The sequence below is a fragment of the Dipodomys spectabilis genome, unplaced genomic scaffold (genome assembly GCF_019054845.1).
Source record: "Dipodomys spectabilis isolate Male_0828 unplaced genomic scaffold, ASM1905484v1 ptg000039l, whole genome shotgun sequence".
Taxonomy (NCBI): Eukaryota; Metazoa; Chordata; class Mammalia; order Rodentia; family Heteromyidae; genus Dipodomys; species Dipodomys spectabilis.
Genome location: NW_024870716.1, coordinates 518,485 through 543,578, shown reverse-complemented (window position 1 = coordinate 543,578; position 25,094 = coordinate 518,485). Strand labels below are relative to the sequence as shown.

The window sequence follows — 25,094 nt, the reverse complement described above, 5'->3', positions numbered from 1 at the left end:
CCAGCCATCCTCTTCCATCAGCAGCCGCCACTCACTCTATAAATAACTCCCTCTCTTCTTGGGCTGACTGCCTGTCTTGGTCTCAGGGGGCCTTGGGGGCAGGGGGGGAGGAGGAAGGAGAAAGGGAGGAGAATTGGAGCAAGTATCTGAGACTGTGATACTCTGGGAGAATTTGAAATCTTAAAACTTAGCAAACACCAGATAAGAAAAGAAATGTGTTGAATGCATGTCATTGAAGCCGCATGGAGCTGGTAACCCCAAGAGGCTGGGGAGTAGGCTCAGACCCCAAAGATAACCTCCCACTCAGTCCTAGTGCTTAACTTCTGGGGAAGGTCATATGCTTTCCTTGTCCCCAGCTCTGAAGGAGATTAGGGCTCAGGAGCCCTCCCAACCCACATCCCCTTTGTTCCCATAGACGAGACGTCCTTCGAAGCGGGCATCAAAGTACAGATCCACAGTCAAGATGAACCTCCTTTTATCGACCAGCTGGGCTTTGGTGTGGCCCCAGGCTTTCAAACCTTTGTGTCCTGCCAGGAGCAGCGGGTGAGAGGGTGGAAGGCTGCTTCTAGGGTGGGGTTGTGAGGGGTTCAAGATAAAGTGGCTCCCGCCTATAATCCTAGCTATTCAGAAGGCTGGGATCTGAGGATCATGGTTTAAAGCCAGCTCAGGAAGGAAAGTCTGTGAGACTTTCATCTTTAATTAAATACCAAATAAACCTGGAAGTTGAACTTCGACTCAAGTGGTAGAGGGCTAGCTTTGAGCAACGAAGTTCAGGGACAGCACCCAGGCCCAGAGTTTAAGCCCCAGGTCTGACACACACACAAAAAAAAGGAAGAAAGATAGAGTGGTAGGTGGTTGATAACAGGAGGAACAGGTGAGCTACAGCAAGGATGATAAGCAGCATGAATGACCTACAAACTCTGAGATTTTCAGAGGCCATGGAGGGGAAGGGGGTAGGGCTCCCCAATTCCGTATCTTGTCAGAGAAGTCCATCAAGGTGACTTGGGGGGAAGAGGTCCCCACACTTCCCCAGCTCCCCGCTCTCCCAGCAGCTCATCTACCTACCCCCGCCCTGGGGCACCTGCAAAGCTGTTACCATGGACTCGGATTTCTTCGACTCCTACAGCATCACCGCCTGCCGCATCGACTGTGAGACTCGGTACCTGGTGGAGAACTGCAACTGCCGGATGGTGCACATGCCAGGTCAGGCCTCCAGGCTCCCAGCACTTATCCTGCCCCTCCACAACTCCTTCCCATCCATCCTCCTCCCCACGCCCACTCCTTACCTCTCTCACCATCATCTGCCCTTGGTCCCTGCCTGTGCCCACAGGGATGGGTGGCAGGAAGGGTGGACTCTGCCATCACAACCCCTTTAAACTCCATCCTGCAACCACTGTCTTCTCCTCCAGGGGACGCCCCATACTGCACTCCAGAGCAGTACAAAGAGTGTGCAGATCCTGCCCTGGGTGAGTCCTTCCCCCCGCCCCACCCCTCACCCCTGCCCTTATCCTGGAGCAGTCAGAATGCAGCCACGTGCATAAGGGTCTCAGTCTAGACAGCTCTGATCCACTGCATCCACACACGTGTCTGACTTGAATGCTGAGAATAGCATTTTCACAGGTCCCTATGGAAAATGAACAGGGTGGGGTCACCTGGGAAGGGCCTCCAGTCTCTTTCATAAGTAACTCAAGATGGCTGACCATCACAGATCCTCAGGGAATGGCACATAGGCAGAATACATACTTATGAGAGACAGGGCTGAGGGAAAAGGGCAGGTCAGGAAAACAGAAGGGGGCTCAGGGGCCCTTGGTGGGGGCAGGGCCAGAATCTTTCTGTTGAGAGTTGGTGGCAGAAGGATATCACTCAACCAGCGCCTGTCACCTGGCTGGGCACAGACTTCCTGGTGGAGAAGGACCAAGAATACTGCGTGTGTGAAATGCCTTGCAACCTGACCCGCTATAGCAAGGAGCTGTCCATGGTCAAGATCCCCAGCAAAGCCTCCGCCAAGTACCTGGCCAAGAAGTTTAACAAGTCTGAGCAGTACATAGGGTAAGAGCTCCACAGTTCTGGGCAAGGTCTGTGGACAGGGACAGTGGAGGGTATAAGTGGGCTTTGATGAGGGCTCAGCAGGCAAGAGAAAGTTGAGATAAACCCAGGGAAGACACACATGGCAACCAAAATGTGTGGGCTGGGGGGTGTACAGAGAGAAAACCAGGCCAGAACAAGCAATGGAAAGACTCTGTCCTCTCTCCTCACTTTACACTGTCTCCACCCTCATGCTGTATTTAGGATCTCCTCCCTCTGCCAGTATGTAAAGCATCTTTTTCTCTATGCCATTTCATCTATCCTCACAACTCTAGAACTTGTCCATCTGCATCTCATTTTGTGTATAAATATATGTGTGCCAGTCCTGGGGCTTGAACTCAGGGCCCAGGTGCTATCCCTGGGCTTTTGTGCTGGAGGCTATAGCTCTACCGTTTGAAGCACAGCTCCACTTCTGGCTTATTTTCATGATTAACTGGGGATAGTCTCATAGAGTTTCCTGCCCAGGTTGGCTTCTAACTCCCATCTTCAGATCTCAGCTTCCTGAGAAGCTAGTATTATAAGCATGAACCACCAATTCCCAGCTTGGATCTGGTTTTGTGGGTACAGAAACAAATTCAGAGAGGCTAACTTGCTATGGTCACCTGGCTAGCAAGGGGCAGAGATAGGACTTGAACCTAGGTCTTCTCCTCCCTACCCCTGTACAGGGAGAACATTCTGGTGCTGGATATTTTCTTTGAAGTCCTCAACTATGAGACCATTGAGCAGAAGAAAGCCTATGAGATTGCAGGGCTCCTGGGTGAGCTTCTGATGTCACTTGTCATGGGATCCCTACCACCCAAACCAGGGTGTTTATTCTGCCCCATCCCTAGGGGCCTTTCCCTCAACCCTGTGGTGTGGCATGCAATGGGGGAAGGGGATGGGCAAAGAGGAAAGCGTACATAAGTGGAGACTAAGAGTTTGGGGATATTTTGTAAAGTCCTTTTCCCTTAATAACGTCTTTTTCATCTCGAAAAAGTAGAAAAATGTTTTTTAAAAAAAAAAGTGTAGAGAAGCAAAGAGAAATACTGTCAGGATCTGGTTTTGCAACACTTCCTAAGAAGGCTGTTAATCCCTTTGTGAATCTGGCTGGCCTGCCCTAGCCCCACGGAGCCTTACTGTCCCCATGGGGTCCTGAGCCCCTTCACCTCCCTGCCATCCCCACCCCCACTTCCACAGGTGATATTGGGGGCCAGATGGGGCTATTCATCGGAGCCAGTATCCTCACTGTGCTGGAGCTCTTTGACTATGCCTATGAGGTAAAGGGGGACAGGGGAAGGGGGAGGGGGCTATAGAGGAGCAGGGCTCCAGTCCACCTACCCCGCTCTCCCCTTCTTAGGTAATTAAGCACAAGCTGTGCAGAAGAGGCAAATGCCAGAAAGAGGCCAAGAGGAGCAGCGCAGACAAAGGCGTGGCCCTCAGCCTGGATGACGTCAAAAGACATGTGAGGGACCAGAGCAAGGGGCACCCTGCAGCCAGACCCTTCCTCCACCCCATGAACACCCTCTCTCCCAGAGACACCTTCTCCTTTGGCTCCCTAGGTCCTCATAACCAGTCCTCTTCTGTGTCTTTCCCCTAGAACCCCTGCGAGAGCCTCCGGGGCCATCCGGCCGGGATGACGTATGCTGCCAACATCCTACCTCACCATCCGGCCCGAGGCACATTTGAGGACTTTACTTGCTGAGTCCCGCAGGCCACTGTACCAAAGGCCTAGGTGGGGAGGGCGAGGAGAGCAAAGGGGCCCCAACGGCCCCCCCACATCTGCCCTGAGGACTCTCCCATACTCCTGGGCAGCCCTTTTCCTCTTGCCTGGGTGAGGAAGGAGTCTTGACCTTAGAAGACCTCTCCCTGCCTCTATCTCATTCTTTTTATCTTAACAAAACTAAACTAATCTTGAAAAAGAAAAAAGAGAGAAAGAGGGAGAAAACCTCGGCAAAGGACCTCAGGCTGCCCCTCCCTGCTCCATGCTGCCGCCCCTAGCTCCCAGCCTGAGTTCTGTCTGTCATCTGAGTGTCCACCTACATTCTGCTGCCACCAGTCACCAAAGTCCCCTCCCAGTGAGGGGCAGAGGGGATCCCTGGGGCCTGGAATTCAGGCCCCAAACCAGAGAATGTACCTTAAGGGGGGGAGGGCTATTGAGGGGGCTTCCCCAGCCTTAGGAGACCCTCTCAGACCAGTGACTTCCCCCCTCCCTGGTCCACTCCTCCCCCCTCCAAGCTCATCTCCAGGCAGAAAAATAAATCTCCAGTCCCGCTCCCTCACACTATGTGAAGTTTCTGGGGGGAGGGGAGGGGTCAGGGATCCCCTGAAGAAGTGGAGAAGAGAACATGATGTGGCTCCGGTGCTGAAGGCCACATCCTAAATCCCTATGAGCTCTCCCCCACTCCAAAGCTGCTGGAGAGACTTCCTTCCCAGAGGCAGCCTTCCTCCACATCCTGTAAAAGACCTGGCTGGTTAGCTTCCAGCTCAGGGAGAGGGGCACTGGTGCCTGACCTCACTGGCCTCCCTCCCAGAGGCCCTTGCAAAGGGCCACATCCATAAATTTTCTTATGGAACACTCCCAAGTCTTCTTCTCCAGCTTCATTTGCTTCTTTCAACAACCTCATCTGCATTTTCTATTTCTATACGATACAGACTCTATATTGCTATATCTCTGTATATACTTTCCTCTAACCCTGTCTGTCTCCATCCTTTTGTCTCAGAGAACCATCTTCCCAGATATTCCCACCCCCCCAACCCCTCCAAAAAGAAGTTCCTCCTTCTGTGTTTCTCCCCTGTTCCTGGTCTCTGAATGCCTTCGCCTGTATAAACAGTTGGACTCTCCCCTGGTGTCTGTACTGTGTACACACATCCCTCTGAGAAGCACAAGGAGACGACACACGCATTGTAACCTTCGCACTGTCTTGGTGGCGACATAAAGGAAGCTGTGAATCACAAGCTCTGCCTCTTTCTGGCCTCACCCTCTCCCCTCAATCCCAGGTACCCTCTGCCCTCCCTGCAGCCTTAACATTCCCTTCCCCTGCTCCTCCTATCCCAATGTCCTTTGCCTGGCTGACTGTGGTCTCCCCAAGAAAGGAGTGCTACAGAGGTAGCCCCACGTAGCGGGTAGAGAACTATGCTGGACACTAAGTCAAGAGACAGAAGGGAGCTGCGGATTGGTGACTCCCACAGCTAGGGCAGTGGGTGCCCACAGGAAGAAGTTGAGGTCTTCAGTCAGTGGCCTTTCCCTCCTTCTGGGTTCCCAGCCTCCCTTCCTTACCTGATGTCCAACCAAGCCCACCTGGTGAGTCAGGGTTTGGTCATGGGAGGAAAGAGGCAAGACCTAAAGGGGGAGTTGAAAGATTTGCTGTTCTGTCTCCCTACAAGTAAGGGGTTGGGCCTGTCCCAACCCCTCCACCAGGCACTCCTCACAAGCCAGAGCCCTAACCCTTTTCCAGGCCTTCTCTGTCCAGCTGTCTCTTGGTGTACACTCCCAGAACAGTGCCTGTGGGCAGTTCATCTGCATTGGTCTGGAGCTGGAGAGTGAGACTATAGGATCTTTGGGAACTTCTTGATTTCTAAGTTCCTTAGAAAACAGCCTTTCCAAAGGGAAGAAAGAGCAAGGCCAAAAGTGTGCACTAGATGGGGGTCAGTAGGCAGGGCCCTGGGTGACGCATGACTCTGGTCTAATAAACTGGGTTTCAACCATCTCCTCTTCAGTGTTGTTCTTTTTATTTGAGGAGTTTTTAGGTATTCCCACTAAAGCTGAGATTGGCATGAGACCACACTATGAGGGGAGGAGTAAGAAAAGATCTGATCAGCGAGACACTGGAATCTGTCCTGACATGGGATACGGAGATCACATACCAGGAATGGTTTGAAACACTAGGCAGGAAAAGAGGGAAGGGATTGAACACAATATATTTCCCAAAGGTAAGTCTCAGCACAGAAGGATTCTTTGGAGAGGTGGCAATGTCAAAATTCCAGATAAACTGGAACCTAAAATCTGGAAGCAGAATAGGTTACAAAGGAGAAAAAGGAAATGGGTCGCAGTTCCCACAAGAGTAAATCATTGAGGCAACTATTTATGGAATGGATCCTGGGCTGCCAAGCAGAAGACGAGTTGAGGACCACTCTACCACTTGCTACCTTGAAAGTTCATCATTTACCTCCTTCGAATCCAGCTTTTTCATCTGTAAAACACAATAAACAGCCTGTGCAGATGACTCAGGCCTGTAATCCTAACTACTCAGGAGGATCTGAGGATCTTGGTTCAAAACCATCCCAGGCAAGAAAGTCCATGAGACTTTTATTTCCAACTAACCACCAAGAAGCTGAAAATGGCTCAAGTGATAGAAGGCTAGCCTTGAGCTAAAAAGCTAAGAAACAGTAGGACCGAAGTTCAAGCCCCTGGAGCGACACAAGCACGCACGCGCACACACACACACACACACACACACTCTCTCTCTCTCTCTCTCTCTCTCTCTCTCTCTCTCTCTGCAATAAGCCGTACGTTTCCCTTTTCGGCCACCCTCACTGAAAGCAGCAAGGGAATGAAACGAAAAGCCATCAGAGAGCTGAAATGCACTGCAGCAAGGTGAAGCTGTCCCTCCCAGCCCCACTCTCCATCAGAAAGCTAGCGTTAGGGGATTGGAGGGCTATGTTCCTCCGGACGGCCTGGGGGCGCCCGTTCACGCGGCCTCTCTATCCCCGCGCTCCTCTCTATGGTGCTCTCGCCCCGACCACGAAGGTGGGGATGGGAGGGGGGGGTCATCACACCCTTTTCGCTAGGCGCCTCCTCTAGCCCGTCGTCTCGTTGCTCCTGAGCCTCCCGTGCCTGCCCGCCCGCCGGGCACACAAACAGGCAGGCGCTCGGGGGGCGCGCGGGGGGGAGTTCCGGTTCCGGTTCTTTGTGCAGCTGCCTCGGCGGCTCCGGGAAGATGGCGGCCCGGGCGGGTTTCCAGTCTGTGGCACCGAGCGGCGGGGCCGGAGCCTCAGGAGGGGCGGGCGCGGCAGCTGCTCTGGGCCCGGGCGGAACTCCCGGGCCTCCGGTGAGAATGGGTCCGGCGCCGGGTCAGGGGCTGTACCGTTCCCCGATGCCCGGGGCGGCCTATCCGGTGAGTGGGGCAGGAGGAGGGGCGCGCGGGCCGGGGGCGGGGCCGAGCCGGGGCCTGGGAGTGACAGGGATGGGGGAGGAGCAGGAAGGACTCCCCTGAAAGGGGTTCTGGTCCTGGGTTGGGGGTGGGGAAGGCAGTTAGCATCCTCCCGCCCCCCCGCCCCCACACACACACCCTGCTCCCACAAGCATTGTTTCAGTGGGGAGTCAATGTAGAGTCGGGGAGATGCAGTGGGGCTTGGGATGGCCATGAAGAGCAAAGAGACATGGGCTTGGAGGAACACCCAACTTGTAGTTGCAAATTGAGGTCTGCTTCAAAAGAGATTGAAGCCAGCCGAGTGGGTGGAGGACTAGAGGAGTTGTCTGATGAGTCCGATTGAGGAGAAAACTTGAATGTAATATAGCTGTCTTAATAGTTCGTGGGTCCTAATTTCCATAGATTGGAACTGGGGCAGAGGATGGTCCAGTTACCTATATTTCAAAGAAGCAGAGGGCTCCCGCTCTCTTGTCATTATCCTCCACCCTACCTACCAGCTTTGTTCCATTCAAAGAATTCAGGCTCCTACCTCCCAGTTTTCCATTCTTGGTGGGGTTAATTGGCAGGGGAAGCTATGACATCTCTGGGTCCTTTCCTCTCTGTAGAGACCAGGTATGCTGCCAGGAAGCCGAATGACACCTCAGGGACCTTCCATGGGACCTCCTGGCTATGGGGGAAACCCTTCAGTCCGACCTGGCCTGGCTCAGTCCGGGATGGACCAGTCCCGCAAGAGACCTGCACCTCAGCAGATCCAGCAGGTCCAGCAGCAGGCGGTCCAGAATCGAAACCACAAGTAAGATGACCTGGGTGGAGGAAGGGAGGGGCAAGGAGGCCTGTGAAGATACAGGTGGTGGGAGAATTGGTGAAACTGTATCAGCAGGTGATGCTGCAGAGACTCACTATTGAGAATGCCTGGTGGTGGTGGTGGTGGTGGTGGTGGTGGTGGTGGTGGTGGTACTAATGATGGGAGGGCAGGGAGGAGGGGAGGAGGTTCTTCTATTTGAGAAAAAGCTTTGCAGGCCCTCACTTTACAATAAAGGGAGGTGTTGATGGCTAATTTTTCATGTTATGACTCATTCTATCCCAACCTGATAACTATTTATTCTGAACAGTGCAAAGAAAAAGAAGATGGCTGACAAAATTCTACCTCAAAGGGTGAGTCCAATTTCTATGTCTTCTTGAAGGTGTGGTTAATTTGAGAATAGAGATGGTCATCAGCCTTACATCCCAATCACATCTTTTCTATTTTGAAGATTCGTGAACTGGTACCAGAATCCCAGGCCTATATGGACCTCTTGGCTTTTGAAAGGAAACTGGACCAGACTATCATGAGGAAACGGCTAGATATCCAGGAGGCCTTGAAACGTCCTATCAAGGTAACGCAGGAAAGCACTAGGCAGATAGCCAAAGGAGAAAACCTTCATCAAGCTTAGGATGAAAAATCTTGGCATTTAAATTGTATTGCTTTGGCTGGGCACTGGTAGCTCAGACCTGTAATCATAGCTACTAAGGAGGCCGAGATCTAATGATTATGGTTCAAAGCCAGCCCAAGCAGGAAAGTCCATGAGAGTCTCTCCAGTTAACCAGCTAAATTTGGAGCTGTGGCTCAAAGTAGCAAAGTAATAGGCTTGAGCAAAAAAGCTCAGGGACAGTGCCCAGGCCCTGAGTTCAAGCCCCATGACCAACAGAAAACAACAGTAAGATGGCACTGGTGGCCTACGCCTGTAATCCTAGCTACTCAGGAAGCTGAGATCCGAGGATCATGATTCAAAGCCAGCCTGAGGAGGAAAGTGGGTAAGACGCTTATCTCCAATTAATCACCAGAAAACCAGAAGTAGAGCTGTGGCTCAAAGTGGTGGAGCACTATCACTGAGCACAAAAGCTCAGGGCCGGCGTGCTGACCCCAAGTTCAAGCTCCATGACGGGAAAAAAAAAAGGACAGAACAGCAAGATGGGGGTGGGGGTTGGTGTTTTTACTATGATGGCTCTGCTACATTGGGAACCTGGCACTATGCATGACTTTTTCCACCTGGCATCCCAGGGACAGTAAGCCAATCTATTAGGAGTAATTTTGGGGTTTGGGGAGACTCTTGTCTTCAGCATCAAACCATTGAAGCCCCATTATCAATCCTGTTTCTGCTTTCTTCAGCAAAAACGGAAGCTTCGTATTTTCATTTCTAACACTTTCAATCCGGCCAAGTCAGATGCCGAAGATGGGGAAGGGACCGTGGCTTCCTGGGAGCTTCGGGTAGAAGGACGGCTCCTGGAGGATGTGAGTTCAAGATCTACAGTGGTCATGGTTGATGTGTAGGGTGGGAACTGCTGGGACTGAGCAGTGTTGTCCAAGCTGCAAGAAGCCTTACTGGTTTTTACAGCTCCTGCCGAGAGTATCGGACAGGGGGACACTCTGTTCTCTGCACAGAAAGACAATGGTCCTTTATATCTATTCCCATAGTTTGGTCATCACTGGTATCAAAAACCTTATTGTCTTGGGATTTGATTTGTTATTTGCCTTACTCCTGATTCTGCTGGCCATTCAATTTAGCAGTATTCATAGATTAGTTAGGTAGGGTTTGGGGGTGGGTTGGTTGTTTTGTGTTTTAGTTTTTAAGTTCTTAAATCCTTGATTCCTACTGTGGCATTTCCAGCTTTCATTGGAGATGCTCCACAGTTTAAGTCGGGTAGATTTCTCTGACAAGGTCTTTATTACTTCATGGGGAACGTTAACAGACAGGGGGTAGCCCTCAACTTCCCACCCCAGCAGCTCCTTAGGGAAGCTCACCTTTCTTTCCTTTCCTTGCACTCTCTGGCTCTATTTTTAGCTGCTTGCAGGCAAGCTGATTTGAATGCATTTTGCAGAACTAGGACTCAATGTTAGAGCCTCCATCATCTCTATATAGGTCTAGTCCATCTGCTGATTATGTCATTCTGTCCAAATAAAGCTGTTTTTGTTCTGGCTGGTTACTGCCTGTGATTCATTTCCCCTCTACAGTCAGACTTTCTCTGTTCAGATGTGCTTTATGTACAACAGTTTGGCTTAGCTTGCCTCATATCCCTTAGGGAAATGAAGTAGATAAGTGACTTTGTCCTTATAAGCTGCTTCTTCGGGGTTCTACTGATATCATGACTAGAGTTTTGCTTTTTTCTTTTTTGTTTTTTTTGGTACCAAGATTTTAACTTAAGGCCTTGAGCTCCTGCTTGGCTTTTTCACTCACAGCTGATGCTCTACCACTGGAGTCATGCCTCCAGACCAGCATTTTGCTGGTTAGTTGGCTATAGAGTCTCAGACTTTTCTGCTTGGGCTAGCTTTGAATCTCAGTCCTCAGATCTCAGCCTCCTGAGTAGCTAGGATATACAAGTGTGAGCCACTAGTGCTAGGTAGAGGCCTACTTTTCCATTTCTTAAGAGACAGAAGACGTTCTTGATTCCCCCCCCCCCCCCCATTGTTATTGTGGGTGGTTTTAATAGGGCTTTGTCTTGGCAAAGGTTTTTGGGCCTTTTCTAACATGATTTTTCCTATCTCTCTTCCAGTCAGCCTTGTCCAAATATGATGCCACCAAACAAAAGAGGAAGTTTTCTTCCTTTTTTAAGTCCTTGGTGATCGAATTAGACAAAGACCTGTATGGACCAGACAACCATCTGGTAGAAGTGAGTACTTATGCCTTGTAGGCTCTGATTCTGGTTGGAGGATGATGGACTTGAGAGCCGAACTAACACCCAAAGAGAGGAGGAGATAAAAAGAGTTATCCCAAGTGTACAGGTCCACCATTTCAGTTTGTACATCGACTTCCAGATGGCACTAGCTGTGTTTATTTGGACCTAGAACTCTTTTTTTTTTTTTTTTGGGTCCGGTCTTGGGGCTTGAACTCTGGGCCTGGGCACTGTCCTTCAGCTCTTCAGCTCAAGGCTGGCGCTCTACCACTTGAGCCACAGTGCCACTTCTGGCTTTTTTCTTTTTGCTTATGTGGTGCTGAGGAATCGGACCCAGGGCCTCATGCATGCAAGGCAAGCACTCTACCACTGAGCCACCTTCCCAGCCCCTAGACTTACAACTCTTGGAATCTGACTTGTCCTGCCTTTTATTATCCTGACTATTGCCCCTACTTTCAAGGAATATTCTAATGAAGGCCTCTTGTACATATCAAGCCATCTCTGAATTTGCTTATTAAGAATGATGAGTTGTAGTTACCCATGTGTCATTCATAGTGTTTTCTGATAGCAGTTGTTGTAATTAAAGGGGTTGATTAAGGGTGCTAGTACTTGCCTAGGTTACTTTAGGTCTTAGAGTCACTTTCAAATCATCAGTAATCCTTTATTGTAGTGCCTAATTGTGCAGTGTTTTAAAGACCATGTTAGCACCAGTATTATTTGGGACATAGGCCCAGAATAACATCCAGTGCTGCATGTAAACTTAACTTGCTCCTTTCTTTGCCAATGTAGCCGCAGCCCCTTAACCTCAACCACTAAGAGACATGGGAAGGTCTTTACCATCTAATAAGGGAAGTAAGTCATAGACTCAATAGAAATTTGTAAATATATTTAACTTAGTTTTATAGTAGTGTAATAGCAATGAATGTGGACTGGAAATCAGACACACCAAAGCTCAAATTGCAGTTCCACTATTTATTGGTATTTGACCTAGGCAAGTCACTTCATTCTTCTAAGCACTAGTTTTTTTCATCTGTAAAATAAGTATTATCAGGCTTATCTTGAATGGGTGTTTGGGAATTAAGTGATAACCAAGTAAATGGCTTAGCATACTCTTTTACAAAATAAGTATGCACTAAATGGTAGCTACATTATGTTTCTGTTCCCATATGCATTCATTTTGTGGGCAAAAATTTCACTGGAAATTTGGGCTAATTTAAATATGATCCCCAATACTCAGAAATAAACAAATAATCTGCTTATATACAGGCAATAATCCCAAAACTATATGCAAACTTTAGGTGTGTCTTATGCTATTGCTGCTCTCCAGTAACCTCAGTAATCAAAGTTGAATGTTCAGTCATTACAGAAGCTCTTCCCTCCCACCCCAGCTCTTCCTCTGGGAGAGCCCCCCTGACATCTTCCTCTCTGTAGTGGCACAGGACCGCCACTACCCAGGAGACTGATGGCTTCCAGGTGAAGCGGCCAGGAGATGTGAATGTACGGTGTACTGTCCTACTGATGCTGGATTACCAGGTATTTTGTAGAGATGTGAGGGGGTCTAGCATTTACAGCCACATCTCAGTAACAGTCCAACCTGTAAGGGTTTAGGTCTAGTTGTGAATAACTTGCCACTTTAACACATGGATAATTCTTATCTTACTATTTTCCTGTACCTAAGAAAGCATAATTTTAATGTTTGCTGACTAGATTGAATGTGCAATCATAGTAAGCACATCAGGATGCACACCGATCCAGCTCACTGATTTCATTTCCTATATTCTCTGGTTCTGTGCAGCCTCCCCAGTTTAAATTAGACCCTCGCCTGGCTCGGCTCCTGGGCATCCATACACAAACTCGTCCAGTGATCATCCAAGCACTCTGGCAGTATATCAAGACACATAAGCTCCAGGACCCTCATGAACGAGAATTTGTCATCTGTGACAAGTACCTCCAACAGGTATATTAAGGACTTTTTCTTTTGTTGGGAACCATAAGGCCAGTAATTATATTCAAAATGCCTATTTTTAGTTACTTCTCTTTCCCATAGATCTTTGAATCTCAACGTATGAAGTTTTCAGAGATCCCTCAACGGCTTCATGCCTTGCTTATGCCACCAGAACCCATCATTATTAACCATGTCATCAGGTAAGCTTGAATGTGGGAGACCTAGGTATACTGGAGCTGGCTTGTAATAGCTCACACAGTTGGTTGTTAACAGGGATTTTGTAAGCAGTTTGTGTAACATAGCGATTATTAAAATTAAATTACAGCCAGGCACCCATGGCTCATGCCTGTAATCCTAGCTAATCAGGATGCTGAGATCTGATGACCATGGTTCAAGGCCAGCCCAGTCAGGAAGAGCTGTGAAACTCTTATCTCCAGTAAACCACCAGAAAACCGAAAGTGGTGCAGTGGCTCAAGGGGTAGAGCGCCAGCCTTGAGCTGAATTGCTGAGGGACTGCACTCAAGCCCAGAGTTCAAGCTCCGTGACCGACCAAAAAAAAAAAACTGAAAAATGAGTAATAAAGCTGGGTGCTTATACTTGTAATCCTAGCTACTCAGGAAGCTGAGACCTGAGGATAGTAGTTTGAAGCCAGCCTGGGCAGAAAAGTCCATGAAACTCTTATTACCATTAAATTATTCAGGCCGGGAGCCAGTTGCTCACGCCTGTAATCCTAGCTACTCAAGAGGCAGATCTGAGGATCGAGGTTCAAAGCCAGCCCGGGCAGGAAAGTCCATGAGACTCTTATCTCCAATAAACCGGAAGTGGCTTTGTGGCTCAAGCGGTAGAGCACTAGCCTTGAGCTGAAGAGCGCCAGGACAGCGCCCAAGCCCAGAGTTCAAGCCCCACGACTGACCCCCCCCCAAAAAAAGTTACTCAGAAAAAGCCAAAAGTGGTGCTATGGCTCAAGTGGTAGAGTACTAGCTTTGAGCACAAAGAGGCTTAGACAGTGCCCAGGCCCTGAGTTCAAGCCCTAGGATCGGCAAAAAAAGAAAAGGGTAATATATACTCAAAACCTATTTCGTAGTTCTTGTTGTTGTTGTTGTTCATGGGGCCTGAACTCTGGGCCTGGGTGCTGTCCTTCAGCTCTCCAGCTCAAGGCTAGCACTCTACCACTTGAGCCACAGTGCCCACATCTGGCTTTTTCTGCTTATGTAATACTGAGGAATCGAACCCAGGACCTCATACATGCTAGGCAAGCACTCTACCGCTGAGCCACTTTCTCAGCCCATATTTCCTAGTTCTTTTTTTTTTTTTTTAATTAAACCACATTTACTCATATCTGTTCTCTCAAGGCTACTTCTGTCTGCATGGTAGAAGTACTGCTGTGTAATGAGTTGCTGTTGGACAAGTCTTCCCAACTCTGTGCCCAGTGACAATGTTGGTGGCTGGAAATCAGCAAACACTGTCCCCTTGGAGAATCAGTTCAGGCTTTACCAGCTTATCAGTGTGGGAGGAGTCAGCATCTGTCTTTTCCCTTGGCAGTACTGGCCTTTGTAGGCAGACACTCTTAGCACTGTGATCAACACCTCTAGTCCTTTTTTTCTTCCATGATTTTTGAGATAGGGTCTGGATGTTTTGCTCAGCCTAACCTAGACCACAATCTCTTCACTGGGATGGCAGATATGGGCTACTATGCTAGCCTCTTCCATTGAGATGGAGTCTTGCAAGTTTTTTTTTTCCCTATTAGAACTAGAGTTCTTCCACCTCAACCTCCCACATAGGTAAGATGAACAGGCATGCACCAGTGTGTGCTGCTGTTGGTTGAGAGTCTCACAATCACAAAGTTTTCTCCAAGACTGACTTCAAACCATAATCCTCCCAATCTCAGCTTCCTGCATAGCTAAGATTGTAGGCATAAGCCACTGCATTCAGCTTTTGTGGCATATGTTGTGTGTATGTGCATGCATGACAGCTGGGGCCTGAACTGGCTTCAAACAAGATTCTCAGACATCAGTCCTTTTTCCTTTCTTTTTTGGTGCCAATTCTTGACATCATGTTAGAGCCTGGTCCCTGAGCTTTTTTTTTTTTTTTTTTTTTTTTTTGTCGTTTGTGGGTCTTGAACTCTGGGCCTGGGAGCTGTCCCTCAGCTCTTCAGCTGAAGGCTAGCACTCTATCACTTGATCCACAGCGTCACTTCTAGTTTTCTGGTGGTTAATTGGAGATAAGAGTCTCACGAACTTTACTGCCCAGGCTGGCTTTGAACCGCAATCCTCGGATCTCAGTCTCCTGAGTAGCTAGGATTACAGGCGTGAGCCACCAGCACCTGGTTGTCCCTGAGCTTTTTTGCTCAAGGCTAGTGTTCTACTACTTGCCACAGCTCCATTTCTGCCTCTTCCCCCCCCCCCACCCTTTTTTTTTGGGGGGGGGGGGGGAGAGGTTGGTCATGGGTTTGAACTGCTTTTTTTTTTTTTTGCTAGTCCTGGGGCTTGAACTCAAGGCCTGGGCACTGTCTTTTGCTCAAGGCTAGCACTCTACCACTTGAACTACAGCGCCATTTCTGGCTTTTTCTGTGTATGTGGTACTGAGGAATTGAATGAGGAATTGGCTTCATGCATGCTAGGCAAGCACTACAGCTAAGCCACATTCCCAGTTCCTGTTTGGGCTTTTGTGCTCAAGGCTAGTGCTCTGTCACTTAGTGTCCCAGCACCACTTCTAGCTTTTTCTGAGTAATTTTTTTTTTATTGAGGGGATGGGGGGCGGTTGTGGGGCTTGAACTCTGGGCTTGGGCATTGTCCCTGAGCTCTTCAGCTCAAGGTGATCGACCTAACACTTGAGCCACAGCACTACTTCCAGTTTTCTGATGGTTTATTGAAGATGAGTCTCTTTCCTGCCCTGGCTGGCTTTGAACCGCAATCCTCAGATCTCAGCCTCCTGAGTAGCTAGGATTACAGGCGTGAGAGCCATTGGCACCTGGCTTTTCTGAGTAATTTATTGGAGACTAAGAGTCTCATGGATTTTTCTGCCCAGGCTGACTTCAAACTGCTATCCTCAGATCTCAGTCTCCTGAATAGCTAGGATAACAGGCACTCATTTCTCCTTTGTTTGTTTGATGATTAATTGTAGATACAAGTTTCATGGACTTTTCTGCCCCGAGCTTTTTTTTTTTTTTTTTTGGGGGGGGGGGGGGGTCCGGTCGTGGGGCCTGAACTCTGGGCCTGGGCATTGTCCCTCAGCTCTTCAGCTCAAGGCTAGCACTCTACCACTTGAGCCACAGCGCCACTTCCAGCTTTTTTCTTTATGCTTATGTGGTGCTGAGGAATCGAACCCAGGGCCTCAGGCATGCAGGGCAAGCGCTCTACCACTGAGCCACCTTCCCAGCCCCCCAAGCTAGTTTTGATCCATGATCTTCAGATATCATCAGCCTCTTGAGTAGTTAAGATTATACATGTGAGCTTCCAGGCCTAGCTTCCATTGCTCTTTTTTTTTTTTTGGTGCCAGTACTGGAGCTTGAACTCAGGGCCTTGGTGCTGTCCCTGAGCTTTTGTTGCTCAAGGTTAGCGTTCTACCACTTGGGCAGCAACTCTACTTCAGGCTTCTTTGTGTTGGTTAATTGGAGATAAAAGGCTCACCGACTTTTCTGCCAACAATGAACCACAGTCCTCAGAGCTCAGCCTCTTGAGTAGGATTACAGGCATGAGTTACTGGCACCTGGCTTCCATTGCTTTTTAATTGGAAGATAGAGAGTGAGACATCCCCAGGAGACAGATAGGTAGTAAAGAAAAGTACTTCCTCCTCAAAACAGAATGTCCCTGTAGTTGGCTATCATTTATTTGACTTTCTTCTATGGCTCCATGTTAAGTCCAGTGAAGGTCTGTTTCCTTTGGCCCTGAGCCATCACACAGCCTGTAGTCAATTAGTTAAACCATCTTTGTGTGTATGTGTGTGTGTGTCTGTCTGTCTATCTAAATTTAGTTTGCCTTCATTTTGAGATAATTCTAGTTTAAAGATTCTGTGGTAGTAGTTTTCTCCTGGGCTCAAAAGATCTTTCTACTGGATACTTTCTTATGCTATTTGAATTTTTGCTATTTATTGTTGAAAAAAAAAACTTTACTGAGATAGCATTTGTATGCAGTGAATTGCACCCACTCTGAGCACATTAAATTTTTGTTTGAAGATTTCTGGTGACTGTATATAGCACATAGCTTCTATTGCAGTGAAGGAACACAGTATTTGTGTTGGATCTGAGAGTGCTTGAACCCTTTTTCAGTCAATCCCTTTCTCCTTTGTCACTAGGCCATCTTTTTTTTTTTTTTCCTGGTCCTGGAGTTTGAACTCAGGGCCTTGCTTAGTGCTGTCCCTGAGCTTCTTTTGCTTAAGACTAGCACCTTGAGGGGGCTGGGAAGGTGGCTCAGTGGTAGAGAGCATGCCTTGCATGCATGAGGCCCTGGGTTCAATTCCTCAGCACATAAGCAGAAGAAAAAAAAAGCCAGAAGTAGTGCTGTGGCTCAAGTGGTAGAGCTCTAGCCTTGAGTTGAAGAGCTGAGGGACAGCGCCCAGGCCCAGAGTTCAGGCCCATGACCGGACACCGCCCCCCCCCCCTGCCCTCCTCCCCCCCAAAAAAAGACTAGCACTTTGAGCCATAGCTTCACTTCTGGATTTTTTTTTTTTTTTTTTGGTTGTTAATTGAAGATAAGAAAATCACAGACTTTCCTGCCTGGGCTGGTTTTGAAATGAGATCCTCAAATCTCAGCCATCCGCAGCTAGGATTACAAATGTGAGCCTCTAGCACCTGGATGGGCCATCTTTTGACTTGGTGATTAGATTTAGGCCAAGCTTATCATCTGATTCCTTTGCTCTCTCCCCCAGTGTTGACCCAAATGACCAGAAAAAGACAGCTTGTTATGATATTGATGTGGAAGTAGATGATACCTTGAAGACCCAGATGAATTCTTTTCTGCTGTCTACTGCCAGCCAACAGGAGATCGCTACTCTAGACAACAAGGTAGGGTTCTCTGGGTTTGAGTATCAATCCCCACCTCTCCATCACAGCTGGGCTTACCTTTTAATTTCTGGGTTTACTTCAAAGTATATTGTCACTTTATATGTCAGGAAGTATACTTGAGGTTGATGGGAACTAGAGTCGTGTGAGTTCTTATTTTGACTATATATTTTAATAGTATTGAATCTCAGCTTCTCATCTGTAAAATAGAAACATAATATCTACATTTATTTTTTTTTAATTTTTTATTTATTTTTTTTTTTTTTGGTCGGTCCTGGGGCTTGAACTCTGGGCCTGGGCGCTGTCCCTCAGCTCTTCAGCTCAAGGCAAGCACTCTACCACTTGAGCTACAGTGCCACTTCCGGTTTTCTGGTGGTTTATTGGAGATAGGAGTCTCACGGTCTCTCCTGCCCAGGCTGGCTTTGAACCGTGATCCTCAGATCTCAGCCTCCTGAGTAGCTAGGATTACAGGCGTGAGCCACCAGCGCCCGCAATATCTACATTTATAAGGCTGGTCTGAGAATGATACAAAACATTAAGGACACCAGACTGTGTCTGACACCTAACAGCCACTACTTAATTACTCCTGCCACTGTTATCACTACATCATCATTACCCTTAACATTGTCAGGCACAGTTCCTTTAGACAAAGCCAGAAGTGTTCTGCAAACACAAAGAAGGACAGGGAGAATAGATAACAAAATCAGGACCAACAAAATGAGAGCTAATAAAGGGGAGAAAGTAACCATTATTATGAATATGGAGACAAAGGACATTACAGAAAGATGGAACAGAGTATGTTAAAGTCCTGAGACAGCCTGGTGTGTTTGAGAAGTACAAGCCATTGATGTGCTAGCTACAGCTCAAGGTTGCCAGGGATGCAATGTTTTGGGGAAGGGAGCTCTCTAAGGAACCAAATTATACAGGTTTTGTTTTGTTTTTGCACATTTATTTATTTTGGTGAGTTATGGGGCTTGAATTCAGGGCCTGGGTACTGTCCTTGAGCTCTTTTACTACCACTTTCAGCCAGTTCCTAATCATCCAGTTTTGATGCCATTCATCCTGGTTCCCATTCATCCTGCGGATTAAATTAGGGCATCTGATAGAGATCTTCACTAGTGGAGGCACTGAGGCTGCTTGTATTGAGAATAATGGTTAGTGGGAAGGTGAACAGTGAGTTGTAAGTGGGACTACTTTAGAGGCAGGAAGCCCAATTAGGAGGTTTTGCATAGTAATGCATGTGAGATATGTTGAGGACCTAAACTTAAGACAGACAGAGAGGGTAAAAATGAACAGGTTTGAGAGGCATGAACGTAGAAAAGAATTTCTTTACCATTTGAATGGGGTTGAGGGAAAAAGAGGCATGATGGTGAGTGGCTATTAGCCACCTAAGATTGGAGGAAAAGAAAGAAGAAACAGCATTAGGGCTGGATGTCAGTGGCTTAAGCCTGTAATCCTAGCTACTCAGGAGGCTGAGATCTGAGGATGTGGTTTGAAGCCAGCTAGCCAGGAAAGTCCATGAGAGTCTTACCTCCAATTAATTACAGAATCACAGAAAAAGCCAAAAGTGGCGCTGTGGCTCAAGTGGTAGAGTCTTGAGCAAAAGGAGCCCACAGAAAGCATCCAGACCCCGAGTTCCAGCCATATGACCAGCCAAAAAAAAAAAAAAGCATTAGGGAAAAGGGACTGAATTTAGTTTCAGAGATGTAGAGTTTAAGGTGTTTTGAGATGTTGAGATGTTAAGATACCATTTGGAATGGTTGGAATTTAGAAAATGGACAACAGATTGGGAACTTGCAACCCTATCAGTAGTTGTGGATTAAATATTCACTTGTGGGGCTTGGAATGTGGTTTTGTGGCAGAGTACTTGTCTGATATGCACGAAGCCCTGCATTAATTCCTTAATACCACACAAACAGAAAAGGCCAGAAGTCGTCCTGTGGCTGAAGTGGTAGAGTACTAGCCTTGAGCAAAAGAAGCTCAGGGACAGTGCCTAGACCCTGAGTTCAAGCCCCAGAACTGACATAAATAATAAATAAATACTCACTTGTGGATATTGAAGAGAGTAAAGGACAACTATTTTTGTGGAGTGGACAGAGAGACGGAAGTGAATACCCTTTGGCTGCTGAAAGAATGCTGAGGGCAGAGCAGTAGGAGCCCTGTACAGCTGACCAGCTCTAGGCAGCAGCATCCCAGGCCAAGGTTATAAGAAGTACATAGAATCGCCGGCGCCAGTGGCTCTCGCCTGTAATCCTAGCTACTCAGGAGGCTGAGATCTGAGGATCGTGGTTCAAAGCCAGCCCGGGCAGGAAAGGCCATGAAACTCTTTCTCTCCAATGAACCACCCAGAAAACCGGAAATGGCGCTGTAGCTCAAGTGGTAGAGCTCTAGCCTTGAGCTGAAGAGCTGAAGGACAGCGATCAAAAAAAAAAAAGTACATAGAGTGTGTCACCAGTACTGCCAACCTTTTTTATTTTTGGTGCCAGTCCTGGGGCTTGAACTCAGGATCTGAGTGCTATCCCTGAGCTTTTATGCTCAAAGCTAATGCTCTGCCACTTGAGTAACAGCCCCGCTTCCATATTTCTTGGAGGTTAATTGAAGATAACAGTCTCATGGACTTTATGCTTGGACTGGCTTCAAATTGTGATCCTCAGATCTAAGCCTCCTGAGTAGATAGGATTATAGGCATAAGCCACCAGCACCAGGCTTGTCTGCCATTTTTAACTTCCTGTTTAGCTTCTTAATAGTATGCAATTCCTTGTTCCTTTTAGATTCATGAGACTATAGAAACTATCAACCAGCTGAAGACCCAACGGGAGTTCATGCTGAGTTTTGCCAGAGATCCTCAAGGTTTCATCAATGACTGGCTTCAGTCCCAGTGCCGAGACCTCAAGGTAAAGAACTACCTGGTGAAAGAGCTAGGGGAAGTGGGGGGCGAGGGACTCGATTTTTTTTTTAATTTTTTATTTTTAGCAGCACATGTCAGGGTCCATTACAGTTAAGTATGGAGATAGAGGCAGAACCATCAAGCATGGAGTTAGTATTTGTCCAGGGCTATCACTGTGCTCCATGTTGTCTTAGAATACAAAGAGGAAGACCTGATCTCTGCTCTCAAAGCAAAATGCATTCTGTTTGGAAACAAGTAGTAAAGTATGTAAGACCTTATCAGAACTGACTGGAACAAACAAGATAATTCAGAGGAGGAGAAGGGAGATCAGTGAGGGTAAAATCACTGGGGAAGGCTTTATGGAAAGTTTGGGATTTGAAGATATTTCCCAGAAAGAAGAATCCTATAAGTTCAGGCAAAAGCACAGAGACCTGAAATGTGGCCTCAGTTCCTAGGAAAAAGGGTGCCAGAGAGGACCTTGAATAGGTAATGACTTAGGGCCAGCTAGCTAGGGGTGGCTTTGAGTGTGGTATTAGTTTGTTACAGCAGACTAACACTGGGTGGCTTAAACAACAGAAATAACTGTTTCATAGTTGTAGAGTCTAGAAGTCCAAAGTCAAGGTGCCAGGAGGATTGGTTCCTTTTGAGAGCTTTGAGGGAGAATCAGTTCCATGCTACTCTGCTGGTAGCCTCAGACATTCCTTGGCTTATACCGGCATTCTCCATGTGTCTTCACATCGTGTTGCTTCTGTATGTGTCTGTCTCTGTGTCCAAATTTCCCCTCTCTATAAGGATACCTGTCATATTGGATTAGGGCCTACCCCAATGACCTCATCTTAAGTTGATCATCTGCAGAGACTCTTATTTCCAAATAAGGTCACGTTACAGGTACTGGGGGATTAGGATTTCAGCATCTTAGTGGGGGGATATACAATTCAGCCACTAGCAGGTCGGAAGGCAAGAAACAAGTGTGTTCTCTGCCCTGCCCCCCCCCCCCCCCACTCCCCTTAGACCATGACTGATGTGGTGGGTAACCCAGAGGAGGAGCGCCGTGCTGAGTTCTACTTCCAACCTTGGGCGCAGGAGGCTGTGTGCCGATACTTCTACTCCAAGGTAGGTACAGTGCTGGGACGCCCTGGGGATATTGACAGAAGGCAAGGGGTCAGCATGCCTGATGGTGGTCCAGTGGTATGAGATGCCAACTTCTGTTCTTCTCATCTATTTTCTCCTCAGGTGCAGCAGAGACGACAAGAATTAGAGCAAGCCTTGGGAATCCGGAATACCTAGGGCTTCTTCAGCCCTGATTTGGCTGCACCAGTTATTTAGGCCCTGTGCTGCGTGCCTCATAGCACCTGCCTTGGTTTTGCTCGGGGCCTTCCCGGGGATGCTGTTGGTTCAAGGAAACACCAGAATGAAGAGGGTCTCACACTTCTGTCTCACAAGACACCTATTATCCTCTTCTCCCACCCCATCCCTTCCCATCCCCCCAGCTCCCATTTGCCCCACGAAGTTTCCATGTGCCTCTACCCTCCCTGGTCTACATAGGACCTCTAGATAGTGATAGAGACCCCATAGTGGTAATCAGTGCTCTGGAATGGGGCTAAGGCCAGATGGTCTTCAAGAAGACCAGCTGCATGGATCCTGCCCTTCAGAGACCCAGGAGTTGGGAGCTATAGCTCTTCCTCTGAGACTCAGGCCTGGGGGTGCTCTATAAGCTAGTTGATCTTGGCCCTCCTGATAACAATTGAGTTTCCTTCCTTCCCTGCACAGGTTTGGAGCAAACTCTCCCTTTATGTATTGTTCTCTAGCACTAAGGGAACCCTGACTCTTGGGCTCCTCTGAGCCCCAGGTCAGTCCCCACCCTCTGGGCTGGCCTGCTGTCAGTGCTTTCGGCTCCTTTTAGCAGGAGTCCATGTCAGTATTGGAGTTTGTTCTGAACTGTTGCTCCCTCCTCCACACCTCTGTAGCTACCCTTTGTAGAATGTCCTCACATCTCCCCTAACCCACAGCGTTTGGGTGGGGATCTTGCCTTTCCCTGTCCAAGCCCAGGACTTCCCTGGGCAACTGTCATTGCCAGCAGAGGCTGTTCTTCCTGCTGTTGCTGTGAGGAGTGACTCCATTCACTCCACCCTGCCCACTCCCTAATGGAGACACAGGCCTAGAATCAAACGGGTAAAGCCCTGGGCCATCCCTGTCTTCCTGTCCCCTGTCTGCCCTGTTGATACCCTCTGGTGACTTCTAGGGCATTGAGGAGTGAAAGCGCCTAGGGCTAGAGAATAGCTGAGATGGGTTTGTGACTCTCCCCTTCCCTGCCTCACAGGTTTGTGACTCCCCGTCCCTGCCCTCAAAGCTTCAGACCCCTCAGGTAGCAAGACCTTGTGATCCTGGCCTCTTGGAACAAAGATGGCTTTGCATCTTTCCAGGAGCGCCTCAGAATCTTCCAGGTTGTATCACTGCGTCCCCCCCCACCCCCAGTTAGCATATCCCAGGCTCGCAGACAACATAGCAGGGTGGGAGACAGCTGGGCAGAGGGGGATTCCGTTCAGCATGGGCTCTGAACCAGAACTGACAAAGCCCCTGCTTCCCCACCCCTCCTCAGGCTCCTGCGAGCACATCCCCCACCCCTTCATCCCTGCGTGGTCTACACTGCACACTTCCCCCTCCTGCCATATACCCACTCCTCCCTCAAAAGGTTCTCCCCCACAGTGACACTGGACAGCCCCGGGACAGCCGAGCCCGGCCTGGCTCCTAGCTGGAACCATGAGGAGGAAGCTCAGCACTCCTACAGTGTCCCTGTTGATGATAACTGTTTTTATTAACTGAATTATTATGTTTTTTTCTCATGGACCAAAATTTTTTTTGTACTATCCCCTTATCGATGTCACCCAGTTTTAATAAAAGGATCTTCTGAAGGGTGAGTCCCCTGCCTCCTGTGGGAGGCCTCCTCCCGAGCTCCTTCAGCACTGCCAGCTCTGCTCACAGTGACAGTTCATTTGACCAGGATTCGCTGAGCACTTGCTATATGCCAACCATGAGACCCGGTACTGGGGACTCCCAGGAAGTGAGCTTTCTCCCCTCAGGACTCTGGTCTTACTTCAGTGGTTGATAAGCTCAGGGCCCAAACAGTCGGTGCTGCTTGGGATTGTTGGGCCTCTCCCCTGGGTCTTAGGCTCTCAGCTCCCATCCATGGGGTGTGGACAAGCCAATGGCACTGCTGTCTTCATGCTGGCTAGAGTGAGCTGTCCTTGTGCCTCTGTGGTCCCTTGGGCTTGATGAACCAGATTGTTCTCTAGGGCTCCACTTCTCTGTGAGGTGCCTGTCCAACTGGGACCAAAGCCACAGTAATAGCTGGCATTGGTGTTTCAAGGGATTTTATGCTCTGAGATTCCACTCAAATTCTGAGTAAGATGTCACATTTCAGTGGGGTTTTGTTGTTGTTTTGGGTTTTTTTTTTTTGCTGTTTGTTTTTTGTGGTCGTGGTGTTTGAACTCAGCCTGAGCACTATTCTTCAACTCTTCAGCTCAAGCCTAGCACTCTACCAGTTGAGCCACAGCGCCACTTCCGGTTTTCTGGTGGTTTATTGGAGATGAGTTTCACGGCTTTCCTGCCCAGGCTGGCTTTGAACCACAATTCTCAGATCTCAGCCTCCTGAGTAGCTAGGATTACAGGCTTGAGCCACTGGCACTCGGCTTTTTTGTTGTTTTTTAAAGCTTGCTAAGTAGTTCACTTGTTATTAATTTAGGTTAGCCTTGAACTGGAGATCCTCTCACCTCTGCCTCTTTTTTTTGGGGGGGGGGGGGACAGGCGGGTCCGGTTGTGGGGCCTGAACTCTGGGCCTGGGCGCTGTCCCTCAGCTCTTCACATCAAGGCTAGCGCTCTACCACTTGAGCCACAGCGCCACTTCTGGCTTTTTTCTTTTTGCTTATGTGGTGCTGAGGAATGGAACCCAGGGCCTCATGCATGCAAGGCAAACGCTCTACCACTGAGCCACCTTCCCAGCTCATCACCTCTGCCTCTTGAGTGCTTGACCACTCTTGGTTAGCTCTTAAGGCTGATGTGGGAGGACTGTGTTATTCTCATACACTCATAGAGACCCTTCTGGGTACCGAGTGCTCACACCTATAACCTAGCTACTCAGGCTGAGATCTAGAGGATTGAAATTCAGTGCCAACTAAGGCAGAAAAGTCCTTGAGACTCCATCTCCAGAATAACCAGGATAAAACTGGGAGACATGGATCAAATAATAAAGCCCCAGCAGAGCAAGTGCAAGGCCCTGAGTTCAAACCTTGATAACAACAAAAAGACTCCCTTTGGCAGATTGGAAGTCTGGAAGAGTGGTTATTACCAAAAGCATGAAATTCTGCTGCATTTCTGCCTGTTGCCACCTGGTGGCTCACT

At 48.4% G+C, this 25,094-nt stretch overlaps 2 protein-coding genes across 3 annotated transcripts in view; both read left to right on the top strand.

The window, feature by feature from the left end:
* Positions 1-3,784, top strand: part of Asic1 (acid sensing ion channel subunit 1) — a 29,844-nt gene extending 26,060 nt beyond the window's left edge. For both annotated transcript variants that reach the window (XM_042677664.1, XM_042677663.1), the window contains 8 exons: positions 416-543; positions 1,053-1,203; positions 1,410-1,466; positions 1,896-2,049; positions 2,751-2,842; positions 3,262-3,341; positions 3,422-3,526; positions 3,662-3,784. In XM_042677664.1, coding sequence (XP_042533598.1) covers positions 416-543; positions 1,053-1,203; positions 1,410-1,466; positions 1,896-2,049; positions 2,751-2,842; positions 3,262-3,341; positions 3,422-3,526; positions 3,662-3,766 — 872 coding nt within the window. In that variant the 3' untranslated portion in view covers positions 3,767-3,784. The remainder of the gene's footprint in view (positions 1-415; positions 544-1,052; positions 1,204-1,409; positions 1,467-1,895; positions 2,050-2,750; positions 2,843-3,261; positions 3,342-3,421; positions 3,527-3,661) is intronic.
* A 3,095-nt stretch (positions 3,785-6,879) lies between these two features.
* On the top strand, positions 6,880-23,608 carry Smarcd1 (SWI/SNF related, matrix associated, actin dependent regulator of chromatin, subfamily d, member 1). The gene is made up of 13 exons (XM_042677682.1): positions 6,880-7,178; positions 7,820-8,007; positions 8,327-8,369; positions 8,468-8,590; positions 9,364-9,486; positions 10,746-10,862; positions 12,297-12,398; positions 12,661-12,822; positions 12,913-13,010; positions 17,677-17,812; positions 20,581-20,703; positions 21,708-21,809; positions 21,930-23,608. Exons 1-13 carry the CDS (start codon positions 7,002-7,004, stop codon positions 21,981-21,983), a joined length of 1,548 nt encoding a protein of 515 aa, XP_042533616.1. The 5' UTR covers positions 6,880-7,001; the 3' UTR covers positions 21,984-23,608.
* The last annotated feature ends 1,486 nt before the right edge of the window (positions 23,609-25,094 follow it).